Here is an 18,338-nt window from a genome sequence, read left to right on the forward strand (position 1 = left end):
GCACAGGTAAAGTTTAGTTAAATCATAGAAAGTAGTGTTTTTTTTATTCTTCTTAATCACAACGCTCTGATAAGCGTTGTGATTATGATTTAATTTGTAATTTAGGTTTTGATTGTAGGGTTTTGTTCTAAGTTCACGTTCCAGAAGCATTGACCTTTAAGAGAAGACTGAAATATGACGTACATAATGTAACATAAACATAATGCGGTTAAGGTGGGTGGTCACTAGCTCAACAGTTACCGCCCACCACAGGGTTCTGGAGGTAAAAATCCCACAAATGTATAATTGAAATATAACAAATACAGAATTAAATTAAATACATGAATACAAGTTTGAAAGATTTGGCTATGTGGTAGAAAAGTATATGAAAAAAAAATATATAACAATAATTAAATATTTAACTTACTTTGCTGTTAACACTAGAAATGTAGGTTATATTATGTATAGTAATGTGTGCAATGTAGCCTATCAACTTTAAAAACACGGAGGAGCTCCATGGATTACCACCTCAAGAAGACGAGCACCAGTAACATTACTCAAACACTCAAACAAAACACAACTCCACAAATCTTTTATTTTGCGTGAACAAATAATCTGAGAAAGTCAGTTAGTATAATAGTGTAGAGTGAATGAATAACGCATTGTAAAAGGAGTATTTTGAAAGGTGCTATTTTAATGATGATTATTAATTAACCTTTTAACACCGATATTATTTATATTCTGAGTGGTTTAAATCTTGCTTTTCGGTTTTTGTGATAATAAAATGATTTTCAGATCTAGATTTGCTTGTCTTCCACTCTCCACCCTCTTCCACCTGTGGCACCGGAATAACCAACATAAAAAGAAGAAAATTATCTTTAAACCACATGTTCGCTGCTGGATCACTTTGAAATGATAACCTTTACAAAATGATACGCTTCACTCTGAGCACGTTTAGCCTCTGGCCCTCGCTCTCTTTCCAGCTGATCTGAGGCTTCAAGAAATAGAAACCTTTTGCCAGTTAATTTGATTTGTCATAATGGACATTTTAACCAAATCTGCAATTACCGCATGCTAATCAGTGTTTTTAGGCTGCCAAGGGAATGACACGGACAAAACGAATGCCACTTTTAGCCGCTATTTGACAAATTAAATTGGCACATGTCGTTAGCAGCTGCAGTGCTTTTCGCCAATATAGTTTGACTCTAGATGGGATCGGATGATAGAGCGCAGGAGTGAGTCAAACGCTACGAGGCTTTGCTCATGCGCTTGTCTCTAAGTTGGTGGTTTGCCTAGAATGTTCCATAGTAATACACAAGGACGCAACAGTTAATCAAATAATACTAGGTTTATAAAAACTTATTTTATAATCGTAATCTGGACTACACTGACTCTAAACACATACAGATAAATAAAAGTTGTATAACAAAGAGACATTATTAAATCAAAGTTTTACCAAAAGAATGAACCTTTTCTGATTTTCCTCAATAATATACTTTAATCGTAAATATTCTCTATCCAGAAGCCCTCAGTTGCCATATTTCAACCTTAATTTAGTTGATAATGATTTTTAAAAACTCATTGTACATCAGAAATAGTAGTTTGATTTGTCGACTAATCATAGGAAAAAAATAAAAGGCAGTCTTCCTCCTCAGGACGTGTCATTTTCAATCTGAAGAGCCAGAATCGTAAGATTGAAAATGACTGTCCAGATGATTACATTATGATGAAGGATTAGACAGACTTTTGACTAATACAACAACAACAACAAAATCGCCGACTGATCGACTAGTGAAATAATTGCCTGAAATAATATGACATTAAATTGTCAAAATAAGCTTGATTCAACACATATTGGAGTCAAAACAAAATCTTGAATACATTTGCATCTTACTGTGGGATGGAAATGGACAATGTTTATTAGAGCTTGACAATGTATTAGTTGCCGTAATTATCAAAAGACAAAAGCTGTAATTTGATATATAATAGAATGGAACAATTGTATATCTGTAGTTTAGAGCTCTCCAAACATGTTCTGAAATTAAAGTACTTGTAAAGAAATAACTAGTGCTTAGTAATGCCATATAAATAGTTTACTTTTTTTTTTATTTTTTTATTTAAAAGCATTATCAATGGTTCTTTTTTTAACTTTTTCAGTTTAGTTTAGCACAATTTCTTCTTTAACTGTTAAAAGTCCTGCCCCCTTTTTTTTTTTACAATATCTGAAATTACTCTGATGTGTCTAAAGAAAAAAAATATGGTAACAGTTCCATAGATGTAGTTTTCATTTTCCATATATTTTTTTTTTTTTACAATTTAACATTTGCACATACACATTTCCATCCAAATATTGGTGTAAATGCTCATAATGACTTACTCTGTATCTGCACATGTCGCTCTGACAGTCGCCCAAACTGTCACAAACATGGCCGGTACTCCTGCAATCAAAAACACACACAAATCAAAAAAAGAAGCACTGACAATCTAGCTTTTTGTGACTAAACACTCAAATAAATCCCTTAAACCATCACTTTTGGTTGCTGTGCTCCCAGGAAGCAGTTTTGATTGATGTGTTTTGCTCCATGGGCTTCAAAAAGCGTATAATTGCTACATTTTTGAATAGAAGAAGGGGGAAAGCACCACATCCACATTGTATGCGCTGTGCTGATGTATTGATACGCACAGTGTGTACAATGCAGGCGTGGTGCAGCCCATATTTCACCCTTTTTACAGTACTTGGAGCAGTCTAAGCACCTTTCAAACATGAATAAATGACGCGCTTAGTCCAACCTGACTGTGGCGATGAACAGGTATGTAAACAGCCAATGAGGGATTTGCATATGACACAATTCATTTCACGTTACGTTTAACAAGGTGTACAAGTCATTATGTTGAAGCTGATGAGATTAGATTTAGCTGACAACTCAGTGGAGATGCAAATTGCTGTACGTTGTGTGGTAAAGGTTGTGTGAGAGGAAACAGCACTAACATGAGCTCCTCCTGGTTCAAATGCAAGATCAAACGATAACACAGCGTACTAGCATGTGGGGGGTGCCCAGTTAATGATGATACTTGTAGATCCAAAATTGCTTATCCCTTTTCCAAATATGGTAATTACTCCTGGAGGCTCTAAACCTGCCATTAAACTCCACTGTTGGGCAAATGGGCAATGTTATAACCTGACAACCGGTCCCAAACACAACCGCCAAATATGAGCTGACTATAAACCTCGAGTGCCAATTTTTGTCTCCAGTTTTATCATGATCTGCCCAAATTTTCAGTGGCAAATTGTATCTCTCTATCTCTGTATTTGTTAAAACATTCTTATAAGGTCCACATAAGTTTATAATTTTACTTCCTGATGGTAAATCATGACATCAAATTAACAAATTCAATAATTGTGCACTAGTCCAAAGCTCCTCTAATATCACCTAAATTATTATTTGACTAATATATAATATATGATACTTCTTTTATTTTTAATTCTGTGTCTCCTTAGTGTAGAACTCTGCATTACTTTATGTCATTTTCAACATATTTGTCATATTTGTCCACTGATTTTTTCACTATTGGAGTAAAACTATTATTTATATCTACGACCAAATAAAGTAAAAAAAAAAAAAAAAAGCATGTCACACATTAATTCTAACTCTAACATAATTATTATGACTTGGTTTCACTGTCGAAATAACTATATGGCTTCTGTGAATGAATTAAAAAGTTCAGCTAACTACTTTGAAATGTACCTGGATTTGTGTAGCTAAAAATACACGTGCATAACAATAGGTGAACTTGTAGAAATGCCATGTTAGTGTTTTGTTGCACTGGCGTGAGCGTGAAGGAGGCAGGAGATGAGAGTATAGGCCTTGTTCTGACTATTTAAGTTTAGTAACACTGGTGTTTTCCATTTGCTCTGTCAGGAAAGCAGCTGAATCTTGTTATTATCCACAATAACTTCACCACTTTTGTAATAATCAACCTATTTTCTCACGTCCTACTTCAACCCAACCTTTTGCTAATACGTTTTGAATTTCTTTCAAGTACCCATCAATATGTATGACTGTGGAGATGATATATACACATCACAAAAGCAAATCCTTCTCGTTTCACAGACTTTCAGATAAAAATAATGGATATGTGATGTGTCTTTCACTCTCCAGGCTCTGCTGATTCTGTAAATGTCATTGATTTTGTCCTAAGCCAATAAGAAAGACTTTTACAGCCCAAAAAGTAATATTTATGAGAAATGAATTATTTCCTAAAAACCTTGAAAAGGAGAACATTGTTTTTCCTTCTCATCAATCTTCAGAAATTCTTTTGACCTGAACCTTTTCTGATTTTTTAACGTCATATTGATTACTTGAATAAAATGTACCTTTATTATCATCATGTTAGCAAACATTTAACATTAGCCTACAGGCAATTTTCATTCACAGTTTTGATTTATTAATATGTGGGCCGGATTGAAAAGTTAATGGGGCCGGGTGAGGCCCGCGGGCCGTAGTAGTATGTCAGGAAAAGTGTCTTTTAGCGCCTTTAACAGAGAACCAATGTATCATGTATGTCACAGGGATTGCAGGTCTCATTAATACAACTTTAAATGGGATTCTTACTAAAAGTGTACACACAGACAAGACTAGAACTGCCATAAACCTTCTGAAACGTGCTCACTGTGAGGCACGTGCGCACATGCCTCACAAGCCCCAACTATGCTATGTGCTATACTGTGCTATGTTCAGTGCTTCTGGGCCAGGCCGCTCATTTCCACAAGTTGTCTATTTATAGATCTCTACGTACATTTTTTCAATGTACATTTTATTAATAAGACCCCAGATCGCAATTAGATTTTATCATCGTATCACCCAGCCCGACACCAGTAAATAAACTGATCCATTGCTCATTACCAACTTTAATGAAGAGATACACTTTCCTCAGATTGTGAGATTACTGTTATTGGTTGAATGAAAGAGAAACGTGTGTTCACTCACCCCATCCAATCAGCGTGAATCCCCACAGGTACTTCCGATTGGAGAAGAAGGTCATGAAGATGAGGCTGTGCAAGTACAAGCCCTCCACCAGGATCCAGTAGTAATTAGTGGCCAAGAAGTACAAGAACAAGGTCACGGCAACCTTACAGCCGATCTATAAGGAGAAGATGCACGTCGATATAAATGTCCTCACAAAACACCAATCGTCAAATCGCATGTGGGGATATTAAGTGTTAGCATGGCCGGCCACCTGACTTTCTTCACTTTCATTAGGTAAAATCCTCCAGCTGACCAGGCCTACGCTGTATTAATAAAAAAAAAAGAATATGACAGTAATAGTTGACGTTTTTCTAGTGTAAAAATGGGTTCTGTAATCAATATTATTCTAGACTATAGAGCATCATCTCAGCTGCTGTTTGTACAGTTCAAACAGCACATTTTATACTTATTACTTTTATTTTTTTAAACTATTCTTATTTTCTCTTTTAAAGTAATTTTAGTTATTTTAGTGTATTGATTGATTCAAGGTTTTACTATTCTTTATATGAGCACTAGTGGAGCAACTGTTTTAATGGTCTTCTGTGAAGCAGCAGTTGCATTTTTTGCATTTTTTTAAAAGTTTAAAACCAAAAAATATACACTTTATATTACAGTAAAATGTACAGATATTGTTATTATTGTTGTCATTTATGCAAAGTAACATTTTACTATATATATATATATATAGTGTATGTATATATATATATATATATATATATATATATATAAATATAGTGTATATATATATATATATATATATATATATATATACACTATATATATATATATATATATATATATATATATATATATATATATATATATATATATATAGTGTATATATATATATATATATATATATATATATATATATATATATATATATGTCGCATGCTCGTTAATGAAAGAAAGGGCAAGAATCAAAATAGTTAGAATGAATCAAATGTTTAATCCCTGCCAGTACAATTCTAATACAGAGATAACAGAGCTTACCATCCGTCCCTACACTGGCGCTCTGGACGCAGCGCTTTTCCTGCTCTGCTCGTACATTTATAACATTTTGATATATGGCGTAATATGAAGGGTGACGCCTCTCTGGTCTCCTCCTCTGTACCTTTCTGGTCTCCTCCTCTGTATCTCTCTGGTCTCCTCCTCTGTATCTCTCTGGTCTCCTCCTCTGTATCTCTCTGGTCTGGTCTCCTCCTCTGTATCTCTCTGGTCTCCTCCTCTGCATCTCTCTGGTCTGGTCTCCTCCTCTGTACCTCTCTGGTCTCCTCCTCGTACCTCTCTGGTCTCCTCCTCTGTATCTCTCTGGTCTCCTCCTCTGTATCTCTCTGGTCTGGTCTCCTCCTCTGTATCTCTCTGGTCTCCTCCTCTGTATCTCTCTGGTCTCCTCCTCTGTACCTCTCTGGTCTCCTCCTCTGTACCTCTCTGGTCTCCTCCTCTGTACCTCTCTGGTCTCCTCCTCTGTACCTCTCTGGTCTCCTCCTCTGTACCTGTCGGGTCTCCTCCTCTGTACCTCTCCAGTTTGGCACAGAGGTGTCCTTGAGCTCGTCTGCCGCTTCCTCCGGCACAGGTGTCTCTCTTATCAGAGTGTCTTGGTTTCCCCTTCAATATATAAAAAAAATACTTTGCAACTATTATTTCCAGCACAAACTGGGTCAACTGTAGTGGACTAATTTCCTTATGGGTAAGACATACCTTTTGGGAGAAGTACACCTTAACGGTGCTGTACCTGATTTTACTCAATTAAAAACAAAACTAGTTCATTTTAAACTGTTTACAGCAGTACAATGTTTTTCCTCACATTCTCCTGCATTCTATTTATTCACCAAAATGAGTTCATAGTCACTTTTAGTGCACTGTTAGCACGCTAGTAGCTAACATAAACTAGCATGCTAACAGCGCACTTCCTGTTTTTTGAAGAATAGCTTGGAATAACTGAGCACAGGTACAGGAGGAAAACTATACGGAATAGAACCATTGGGTACAGACTCTTTAATCTGATTTTATGCTGAAAAAGGTGTTGCTAAAAACAACTTTTGACTTGGTGTAGGAATTTCTTGAATCAGTATTTTCAAAATGGTTGCATCATTGTTGTCGTTCTTTTTTGTACATTCCAGAACAACTGGCATCTCTGAAAGGCTTTAACTTTTAGTATCTGATAACAAACAAGAAGACATTATGCAAATTATTTAAGTAATCAAATGTCGTCAACAACAAACTATTTTTTTAACCATTTTAAGTGGTTAAAAACGTGTTCTGAAACGCACCAGACTTTGGTATTTTTAGCTTCGCAGTTCATCAGACTCACTCAAATGTCCCCGCTCCTAAACGTGTTTAAACTGCAAACTGAACTGCGATTAGAAAACATCGACCACAAATGTAATCTCAACAGTTTTCTCAAAAGTAATACAGCAAATATATTGTACATTTCCAAATATGACATTGGCTGCGACATTTCATTTTTCCTCATTGGGCTCGGTGAGGAGTCGGCAAACTTTGGGAAAAAAAAGAAACGTACAAGAATCCAAAGGTTATCTGCTGCAGAAATTCAAGGACAAGGTCACACCCATCTATAGACGAACACAACATACGTCTCCAGGAGATGGTTGTTGACATTTTCTTGACATGCTTTCTGCAGATTGTGTTCTTCTCTGCGAGCTAGTTGTGTGGGTGCATGTTTTTACCAGAGGGTAAGGCCGCAGTTATTTTATTACTTGGTTTACGGATTTTTTAATGAAATATATTGCACAGGCGGACGGAATATAAATATAAATATAATTTCAATTTCAAAATACGTTTTCTTCCGGGTTTGCCCAAAACGCACCATGGGGAGAGAGGGGGAGACGCGGCGCGCAGATGAGTGTAACTGTAGATTTTGCGTGTTTTAGACGGACAGAACTGACGCTCAAGTGTGCACCCTCCCCCTCCCACCCAGTCACGGCAAAACGCGTTGAAGAAAATGTGGTAAACGGGTTTAAAAGTGTATTTGTGATATAAAGGTGCACAGCTGACAGAGAGACGGGACAGCGAGCTCTCCACGAACAGGAACAGACCTGCTCCGTCACAGACTTCCGCAGGAGTTTGGCAAGAAATTGCTTCACGCGCTCTTGTCTTTTGACTTAATACCACTTTTTACATTTAATTTAATGCTATTTTGCTTTGTCGCGGTACTTTATAATTTTTTTATTACAATGATTTATTTTTATTTTTGTGTAAATCAATAATCTAAGTGCGGCGGATCCGTAAACCAAGTAATACAATAGTATTAGAGACGTTTGGTTCCATAGTATCCATACTGATACCACTTTGTAATAACTACACCTGGATCATTATGAATTAAGTCTTTGTTCATGCTTTATTAAGACTATTAAAAGTGTATTACTTATATATTGTTACCCACCTATTTAAAGCAAAAGTATGCAGCTTACTGGAGGTGGAAAGTCTTCAGCATGAGTTCATGGAAATTGAAAAGTTAAAACCAAACTCTGAAACATTGTCAATAAATATAGCTCAGTTTGATGCCATATTGTGGAATATTATAGCCAAATGAACCCCATTTCCATGGAGACAAGCAGGAGAAGATTCCTCCAGGCCAAGTACGAATCAGGTTTGTGGAGCTGCAAGCCCGCTCACACTAACAGTGTATGTTTTTCTTTGTTTTTTAGTGCACTATCCAAAATGAAGAACAAAAAAACATGCTTTTAATTTAGTCTATTTTTTGTCTCAAAAGTTACGTACTGAGGCTTTAATCAAGTCAATACAATGTATCAGTATGTGTTCTTTGTGGAAATAAAGTATTTGATCTTCACGGAGACAAGTTACAAGTGAGATCTGTGGAGGGGAGCAGTAAGAATACTTTTATTCAAGGTACAATCACCTAAAAGTGAACAAATGCAATACAAACAAGGTACATTGTGCCCTTTTAACTAGAATGAAGAGTATAACACAATAGTCAAATGTTTCAGCATTGACTAAAAAAAAAAACATATCCATTTTTACATAATGACCCCAGGAAAACGCATCAAACGTTTTTGGCCTTGACTCTACATTTCATGGTTCAAATTATATTAACATCACAAAAATCTCTTTCAGACGAAAAACACTTCAGAACACAATCTCTATCCCCTCTCGACCTTCTCCACTTGGGCTCTTTTGGAACAATTACCACAAATACCGTAGTCTATAAAACACTATTATCCTACTAAACCACTATCTCACAGAATAAAATGAGTCTGTGCAAAAAGAAGACTCTTCGGCAACTTGACAAATGTAGTGTCGATTTGAAAATTAAAGTTGGTGCTCGTCTATTCCCCAGCGTGAACTTTTGATTCACTGGCGTTTTCCATTTTGATTGTTTGGCATTCAGCCGCGAGTGTGCGGAGCAGAGAGGCCAACGTAAACTGCAACGCTCCAAAACTAAGTGCAACATTCAAAACATTTGTGCTGGATTCTGCGCCAAGACGCCAAACCTGCTACAACTTTACAGCAACATGCCACGTTCAAACTGATTCTGTCCCGACTTCTCACCACGTGGAAGATGCAAGTTTGTTTTGGCCGACTAATTTCAAATGCAAATATTTATTGAAGCGTTCTACATATATTATTGGCTTCTTGTTTGAACACATTTTGGGGACATGGAACGAATCGGGTATAGCAGCAGTTCCAACTGTGAAACAAGTTCCGTAGATGGCGTTGTTGTGTCCTTGAGCCAGAACCTTGCCCAAGTTTGCATATATTTGTATGTATAAATGCAGAAATCCACAGACATGAATAATGTAACAATATTGTGTCCAAGTATGATATGAGAGCATGTTAAACTAGTGGAATTAAAGTAAAGAATACTTACTGAGGATGTGAAATATTGTGGCGTTCGCGGTGACGTCATACAGCCGGGACGTCCCCATAGCGGCCATTTTAAAAGGGGCACGCGATATATAAAAACCAACACGACTGCATCCTTTTCTACGGCATAATGAGCTACGAATACTTTGATTCTTTAGAAGATAACGGCAAACTAAGGCACACGACACAGCTATCATTCCTTGGTCAGTCAACAGAGCAATGTCCTTACAGAACGCAGGTTTTGGCATTTTGGCCTGATATTTCCTGGATCAAGGGAACAAGCGGTAGAAAATGGATGGATGGATGTATTTCCTGGATTTTGTATGTAGTAGACGTGCTGTTGTGCCCCTTAGAAATTGGTGGACTTGGTTGCCACTGCACAAGTTCCCGGATGTGCGAACGCATGTACAATAGAGGATTCATCATCGATTTGATAACTCAAGCGACTGTTTGACAGCCTCGCTGCTACAAGTGCGTTTGCTTATTAGCGTGACTGATCGCATCTCTCATGGCAGATTTGCGTCTATTCTGAGCTCGAACACAGTCTTCCTCTGCCGTGCTTCAGCCTGTACACTGAAGGACCTCGCTAAACACACACCGCCATATCAACCACACATGCGCAGCCAGGGAAACGTGCTGCTATGCTGTGAACGAGCCAGAACGAGGCTGCAGCTCTGTAGTAGATGAAAGGGATGATTGATATGTGGAAGGACTAATCGACTGTCCACGCCACGAGGAAATGAGACTCAGATTTGGCACCAAAAAATCCTCTATAATTCCTTTAACTAATGGCTCAAGGCATATTATGTTGTTAATAAAACATGTGATAGTATTTGTCAATTACTTCAGAATCAGCATCAGAATCAAAATAGAATGAGTTAGTTGTGTCAGAGACAGTAAACAAAGATGTTAAAGATAAGAATGCATACATTATCCATCCATCCATCTTCTTCCGCTCATCCGAAACTGGGTCGCGGTTTTCTAAACTTTAAATATAAAGAATGTAAAGTACTGAAGGTTAGTACTGTAATTCAAAATGTGTCCTGTGGCGTGACATGAACAATCACATGTTTAAAAAGACCATTACACAAAATGGTCACTTTTGCTCCAGGACCAGCTCTGGGGCTCAGGTTTGAACTAAGAGGAAAAAGAAATAATCATGATATTCTTACTTCAGTAAACTTCCACTTTTCTGAAAGACTTTGAATGTGTGATTTACAAATATCCAGTTACATACACTAAATATGTAAATAACCCTATGGACATATCAGGCATCTTTGTATTTTACTTCACAGGCGTGTCCCACAGCAGGACGGAAAAAAGAGAAAAAAGGAGTCACACGCCCAAACGCCAAGTACCCATTACCTTAAAAAAACGCTACTTAAAACCAGTAAATTGGCAATTAAAATGTGGTCCCTGTAGCAACTGATAATGTAATAACGCTCAATAACCTTTGATTTTGCTGAAGAAAAAAACAATCCTGTGCATGGCCACGAGGCTGTTCCTTTTCCATCTTTCAGTAGCTTTTAGGGGAAAGAGAAGCGCGTCCGAGGAAGTGTGTGGAACTCCTCCAGGTTTCTACTTCATCCCAAAGAGGTTTAGTAGTTTTTCGTTGCAGAGAAGGAGGGTCTAGGGACAGAGGATGCTGGGACACTGCTAGATTCCTACAAACATAGTTTAATCTGTTTTTCACTGTCGCCCTTTGAGGCAGCAGCTGGTGTGATTTCGGGTGTTACAAAAATAAATTGAATTGAAATTGAATTTAAGGTAGACAAATTGCCTCTTGGATCTTTCTTTCTAGCTGTGTGGTATCTAGAGCTTGGTAAATATGTTGTACAAATGCATTCATACTATTACCACTTCTGCCGTCAATGCTGTTACCTTGAACATTCAATAGATAACATCAGGGAATCAATTATGCTAATATTTCACCTCATAGGCTGAGTATATTTATTATTAACGACTAACGAGGTCAAAGATTATTGAACACATTTGTATGACATGGTTTTAATTGAATACACAGAGGATTCGCAAACAAACAAATGCAACAGGCCCTGATGATGAATTCAAATGCCATTTCGTAAGTAATAATTGAATATGCGTGTGCACTTGCCTTTGTTTTCTGGGAATTACTTTGCATTTTAAAGACGGTCTTAAATATTTTATATTTTACTGTGATACCCATATTCAATTGGACTTTTTCATTTTATTTTTGATCATTCTATTTAGATATTTCTATGTATTATAATAGGAAATGTGTGATAATTGCCCCTGGCCTGCCTGTTTGAGCCCTGCGTGTTTCCATCTGTTTTACTGAAATTGAATAATTATATTATTTAAAATTGTAGTTTTAATAGTCCCATTTACACATGCTTATAAAACAAGATACATACTATATTCATAAGGAAGAGAATCACTAAAGAACAAGATAAGATACTGATACGATTTGCTGGAGGTTCAATTCAAATTTTTTCGGTTGTGTCATTTGGCCATACACTTTACCAATGTTGTTTACTATGCTAATTGACTCAGAAGGTTGTGGTTCTATTCCCTCAGAGACCCTTCGACTTGTTCCTTGGGCAAGACACTTCCCCCACACTGAGTCTCACCTCTCGCTGCTAGTTCCACTCTGTTCTGTCTTTAAGCTGTAATAAAACAACACATTCTGTCACTCACTCATTGTAAAAGGAGGCGGTAAAAACATGTACCGTGATGTGTTTATTTATTTTATTTCATTCAAGGCAACATTTATACAGCTAAAATGTCCTGGATTTAGATTTTTTTTTTGGGGGACAAAACTGTCTCTCAAAATGATTTTCAACCACTTTAGCTCAGTATTTTGGTGCACTCCACAGCCAATCAGCAAATAGCATTCCGCTAGCGAGTTGTTCCATAAGAATTAAGCTTTGTGCTTCATTTTGACAATGAATAACTTTGTTGTTTGTGTTGTCCCTGAACAAACTAAGCCTGTGGAAATTATGATTATTGGTTTCATAACTCAATGTTTCTCTGTGGCTCAGTTTGACTCCCAGAACGCTTTCGAGCGAGTTGATTGGATAAGAGAGAACATAAACTCAGGTGAAAAAACGGACTAAAAGCAGATATGAATAGGAAAGATCATTTTTCACCAAACTCTGACTTGACTTACCATATTTTGACAGACTTAGCATCAGCTGTTTCCTGTTTATCGACGCATGACACTCGCTTCAAGACCAGGAATATTATATTCCCAAAAATCTGACGATAAATCAGAAGTATTTACTTGTTTACTCGAGCTTTAGCCACGTCTTAAACTTGGAATTACTACAGTACTTTCCGGACTGTAAGTATTTCCGGAGTATAAGTCGCAGCAAAAAAATGCATAATAGAGAAGAAAAAAACATATATAAGTCGCACCGGAGTATGAAATGCAGTTGCAAGTGTGAAAATAACAAATAATATCACATATAAGATAGTATAAGTATATAAAGTCGCACCCCAGCCAAAACTATGTAAAAAGGTGCGATTTATAGTCCGAAAAATATGGTAAGCGTCTTTTTGTGAATTTTTGAGATTGACTTCATGAAGAAAAAGTGTTTTTTGTCCAAGAATAAAAACTCGTAAAAACTTTGTCCATGCTTAATCGAGGCATTCAATATGTAGTTAAAGTGTTACCAATCCAAGACAACCAAGTTCAAGGGGATATTGTGGAACATTCCATGCAACGCAGTAAATCGAGTCGATTGCCAATTTAACACGGAACTTGGAAAGTGACAGTTAATCTGATGATGCGTTCAGGGCCTTGATAATAATCCTGTTTGTATTACATGCATTTAGATTGACAGCCAGCCTGGATAAGTGAGACATCGATTCATCCCGGGGCCATATCGCGGTGCCACTATCAGCGCTCCTACAGTCCCATACGCTCAGATTAGCAGCTTAATAATGGACTTCCAGGGCGTTTGTATTCAATCTACACCTCCCCTTTGACCGCTTTGTCATTGAAGTTGACGGTTTTGCAATGACTTGATGTTTTTCTTCTGAGCTTGCTAATTCTATGCTAACTAAATATGCAGTAAAATTCAGCAAAAGCCAAAAAAAACTGAAAAAATGTCTGATAAGAGTGCAACAAACTGCTTACAAACCGGTTCAAAGCTGCAGTTATTTATGTGGCATTTTGCAAACCGTTTAGTTTGTGACGTTGACTTTGAAAGCTGTAAACAGAACTGAATCCAATTTCGTTCCAGTTGGAAATTTGAATTGATCAGCTGAAATGTGTTTGGACTGTGAGAGACAGGTGAATAGGGAAAAAAAAAATGATTTGGAGTTATCCATTTTAAACTTCTTCTATAGCTTGTGGGCCTATTTTTCCCAAAACGCCTGGACAAAAATAACCCCAATTTAAAACTGAAGCTGGTCCTGGGCGGCAGTAGCTCAGTGGTAGAGTGGCGGTTCGAATCCCTGTCTGGTAGAGCGGTCAGATCCACTGACCCACAGGTTGGGGGTCCGATCACAGCTGCCTCAGGTTAATACTGCCATTGTGTCCTTGGGCAAGACACATAACCAGACTCGCCCCCAGTGTCCAAGTACAACTGGTGTGTGATTGTGTGTGTGACTGGGTGACTGGTTCCTTGATGTAAAGTGCTTTGAGGGCCTCGAGGGTAGAAAAGTGCTATATAAATGTGACCATTTACCATTTTCCCTGAACCTTCTGGAGCACAAACAATTAGCTTGAGCCTTTGTGAAGCTGAGACTCTGTCCTTTTGGACTCTAACGTCCGTTTTACTGCAATTGTAGAGTAGAAGAAGAGTAGAAGAATATAACAATAAAGCATATTGTGTTTAAGAATGGACTCATTTAAAAACTTGAATTCTAAAAAATAAATAAAGCCAGGCTTATATTTCTTGGTTCATTTACTTGACAAATTAGAATTATATAAATTATATATAAATAAATCATAATAATTGTACATGCAAGTTATTTAGTGTTTTAGTGTTTGAGTAAACTATATTTTTGGGAGTTAAGACTTGAATAAATCAGGCTTATAATTACCGTATTTTCCGGACTATAAGTTGCACCGGAGTATAAAAAATGCATAATATTGAAGAAAAAAACATAAGTTGCATTTTTGGGGGAGATTTATTAGATAAAATCCAAGACCAAGAACAGACATTTCATCTTGATATGTCATTTTAAATAATAACAGATTAGAGAACATGGTGAATAGGTGAACGTATGCTAACGCTAACACCTTCAGCTACACAGACAACGAACTGTCGTAAGTATCTGGTATGTTAACGTAACATATAAACAGTATATAGTTATACAGTTATATGTATACAGTTATGCTTTTTGAGAGTCATATATAGCCTAAATCTATAAAAGTTGTTCAAATTAACAACAAAATATCTTTGAGCAAATTTGAGAGTCGTTTCCTCGTAAAAGCTCGTGTTTGGAAAACAAACTGAAAATCCAGTTTATGTGATGTGTCTCGTCAAGGAGAAGTACTTCCTGGATTTACCAACAGATGACATCACAAAGTGGAACCATGCGTTTTGGGTTTGGAAAACAAAACAAAACTCAAAAGAGAATTTAAAAACAAATTCAATGGGTGATACAAAAACGATCCTGTGACAATTCCATTTTTTTTTTTTTTTTTTCCCAAATTAATGACGTTTTTGTGAATAGGATTTGTGTACTAGTGGTTTGACCATGAAACAAACATTCTGAATATATGGATACCACTGACCAGCATTTGCCGCCAAGACATAAACAAGTCCATAACTAGTGTTTTCTCTGTAATCTTGAACTAATTATGGACTACATTTATTAGGGGCGAGATTCCAATGCCAGTTTTCCGAGTGACATCATTAAAAGTGTGCGTAGCAGATGAGCATAACTCTCATTTCCAGCAGTAAACAAGTCAGGAACAGTCAGTTACAGAGTCCCAGTCAATAGTTGTGAAATTATGTTTACCAAATTCTGAATTACTTACATTTTTTAGGTCTGATGTTGAAGCAATTACTCATTTATTAATGTGTGTTACAGTCCCTTTGGCCACAAATGTACAATGAAAGATCATGCAAACCAAAGTAGCACACATCCAAAGTGCAAAGGGCAATTTGAATGGAATAATAAATGCTTTTTTTTTTTTTTTTTTAAAGGCCTCAACTAGCTGGGAGGAATAACCTAAACAAGATGATTTAGATAAACTGACAAGACAGTGTAGCACGAAATGGAGATGAGAGAAGGAACGGCATGAGAATATTGTCAGAGCCTGAATCAAACTCATGCACGTAGAGTCATCCAGGTGTGAGATCCCTGACCGGCACATACACAATTATAACTTGGGATTTTCTTGATTTGGCTTTCCACACAGCTTTGCACAAACTTTTCATTGGCATTTCCAGTAAAGTCTGTCCCCGTCCCTCCTCCTCTGTAGCGAGCAGTGCCAATGTCCAAATCTGTTTCCCCAGCTGCATAAACCACTGCCAGCTTACGCCAACGTCGCACAAATCGCCGTCCAACGTACATTTAAACTGGCATGGCCCTCACGAGCCGACGGGCGAGCGAACAGCTGCATGTCCAAGAAGTCCTCGCACCCACGTGTTTTCCCAAGAACATCAAAACCGAGAGAATGCTGTTCTTTTCGGGGACGGTAACAATCAGCTGCACCCTCTTAGTCCGAGCGAAGCCAGCAGCCATTAAAAACAGTCAGGCAATAGCACGAAAAAAGTGAAAAGCGAGGTGTGAGAAAATAATATGCTCAGGTTATTGTAACGGACGGATCCAGGGAACGAGGTCTCCACACCAATTACTCTTTCAGGTCGGCAGCACAACCTTTACCATTCATTATATTGGCTCCCGTTGGTAAACAAGAGGAAAGAAGGCATTCAAATTACATTATAATGAGGTATTTGTCACAAAAGTGAACTAAGAATAAGAGCTCTTGACTAAGATGACTCTTGACTTGAGTCATCATACGTTTGACTGCAGTACAAGTACAATCATGTTTTTTAACTTCTTAAAAAAGTTGTACTATGTGACTTTTCAGGTGGAGCTTTTATGGCGTTGTTTTAACTTTTCTATCTTGCATTTCTTTAATACAAACATACAGCTGGGTCGCCTCTCCACAGATCTGACCTGTAACTTGACCTGCTGGTGTAGATAGATATTTATGTTTTGTGCCAGACTGTGGAACATTCTGACATTTTTCCCTCATCATTTGGCTTATTCAGATCTGTATTTTGATAAATGTAGACATATTTGGATAATCCTGTATTTTAGACAAATTCTGTTTTCACCTACCCCCTATCTCCGCCCTCTGCTCTGTACTAGGGTTGTGCCTCTGACAGGTTGGACGACTCATTTAGCTAAAATGCAGTTAAGATAAATATATTTAGCTAAAAATTATGAAAATGTTATCACAGAATAGAAATATTTTTGGGTTTATAATTTCACTTCCTGTTGTAATTAATGACATCATACTAGGAAATTCCTGTTTTCATCATTTAGGCAGAGAAATAAAAGTTGTTGTTTTTTTTCCTCTTGATCCAACCATCCAGGCCAAATTACCATAAAAATTACGCCAATTTTAAGTCTAAACAGGGCTAAATCCATTAATCGAACCCATAATGTCCTGTATTGACCAACTGTCTATGGCGTGTGATTGGCCCGTCACTTTATGTTTCAATATGTGGCCCGTAGTGGAAAATAAAACAAGACAAAAGCAGCAGTAATTCATAAAGTCAATAATATATCACCATTTATAGTTTTCAATTTCTTTTTTCCAATACTCCTTATAATAAGACAAACAAATTGGGACTAAACTGGGAGAATAATTGGAGCTAAATGTGGACTAAACCAGGACTAAACCAAGGCTGAAGCAGGACCAAACCAAGGCTAAAGCAGGACCAAGCCAAGTCCACAGCCAGGACCAAACCAAGGCTAAAGCAGGACCAAACCAAGCCCACAGCCAGGACTAAACCAAGGCTAAAGCAGGACCAAACCAAGTCCACAGCCAGGACTAAACCAAGGCTAAAGCAGGACCAAACCAAGCCCACAGCCAGGACTAAACCAAGGCTAAAGCAGGACCAAACCAAGTCCACAGCCAGGACTAAACCAAGACTAAAGCAGGACCAAACCAAGCCCACAGCCAGGACTAAACCAAGGCTAAAGCAGGACCAAACCAAGTCCACAGCCAGGACTAAACCAAGGCTAAAGCAGGACCAAACCAAGGCTAGAGCAGGACCAAACCAAGTCAACAGCCAGGACTAAACCAAGGCTAAAGCAGGACCAAACCAAGGCTAGCGCAGGACCAAACCAAGTCCACAGCCAGGACCAAACCAAGGCTAGCGCAGGACCAAACCAAGTCCACAGCCAGGACCAAACCAAGGCTAAAGCAGGACCAAACCAAGCCCACAGCCAGTACTAAACCAAGGCTAAAGCAGGACCAAACCAAGTCCACAGCCAGGACCAAACCAAGGCTAAAGCAGGACCAAACCA

At 37.7% G+C, this 18,338-nt stretch overlaps 1 protein-coding gene across 1 annotated transcript in view; it reads right to left on the reverse strand.

The window, feature by feature from the left end:
• The window catches only part of pth1r (parathyroid hormone 1 receptor), a 167,113-nt gene that overhangs the window by 7,543 nt on the left and 141,232 nt on the right, over window positions 1-18,338 (reverse strand). Inside the window, exons 7-8 of the mRNA XM_072441748.1 lie at window positions 4,968-5,121; window positions 2,357-2,417 (exon numbers count right to left, since the gene is read on the reverse strand). Of these exons, the coding sequence (XP_072297849.1) occupies window positions 2,357-2,417; window positions 4,968-5,121 (215 nt within the window). The remainder of the gene's footprint in view (window positions 1-2,356; window positions 2,418-4,967; window positions 5,122-18,338) is intronic.

The sequence above is a fragment of the Eucyclogobius newberryi genome, unplaced genomic scaffold (genome assembly GCF_026437365.1).
Source record: "Eucyclogobius newberryi isolate DKJ021-1_F unplaced genomic scaffold, fEucNew1.0.hap1 SCAF_12, whole genome shotgun sequence".
In the NCBI taxonomy this organism is placed as follows: Eukaryota; Metazoa; Chordata; class Actinopteri; order Gobiiformes; family Gobiidae; genus Eucyclogobius; species Eucyclogobius newberryi.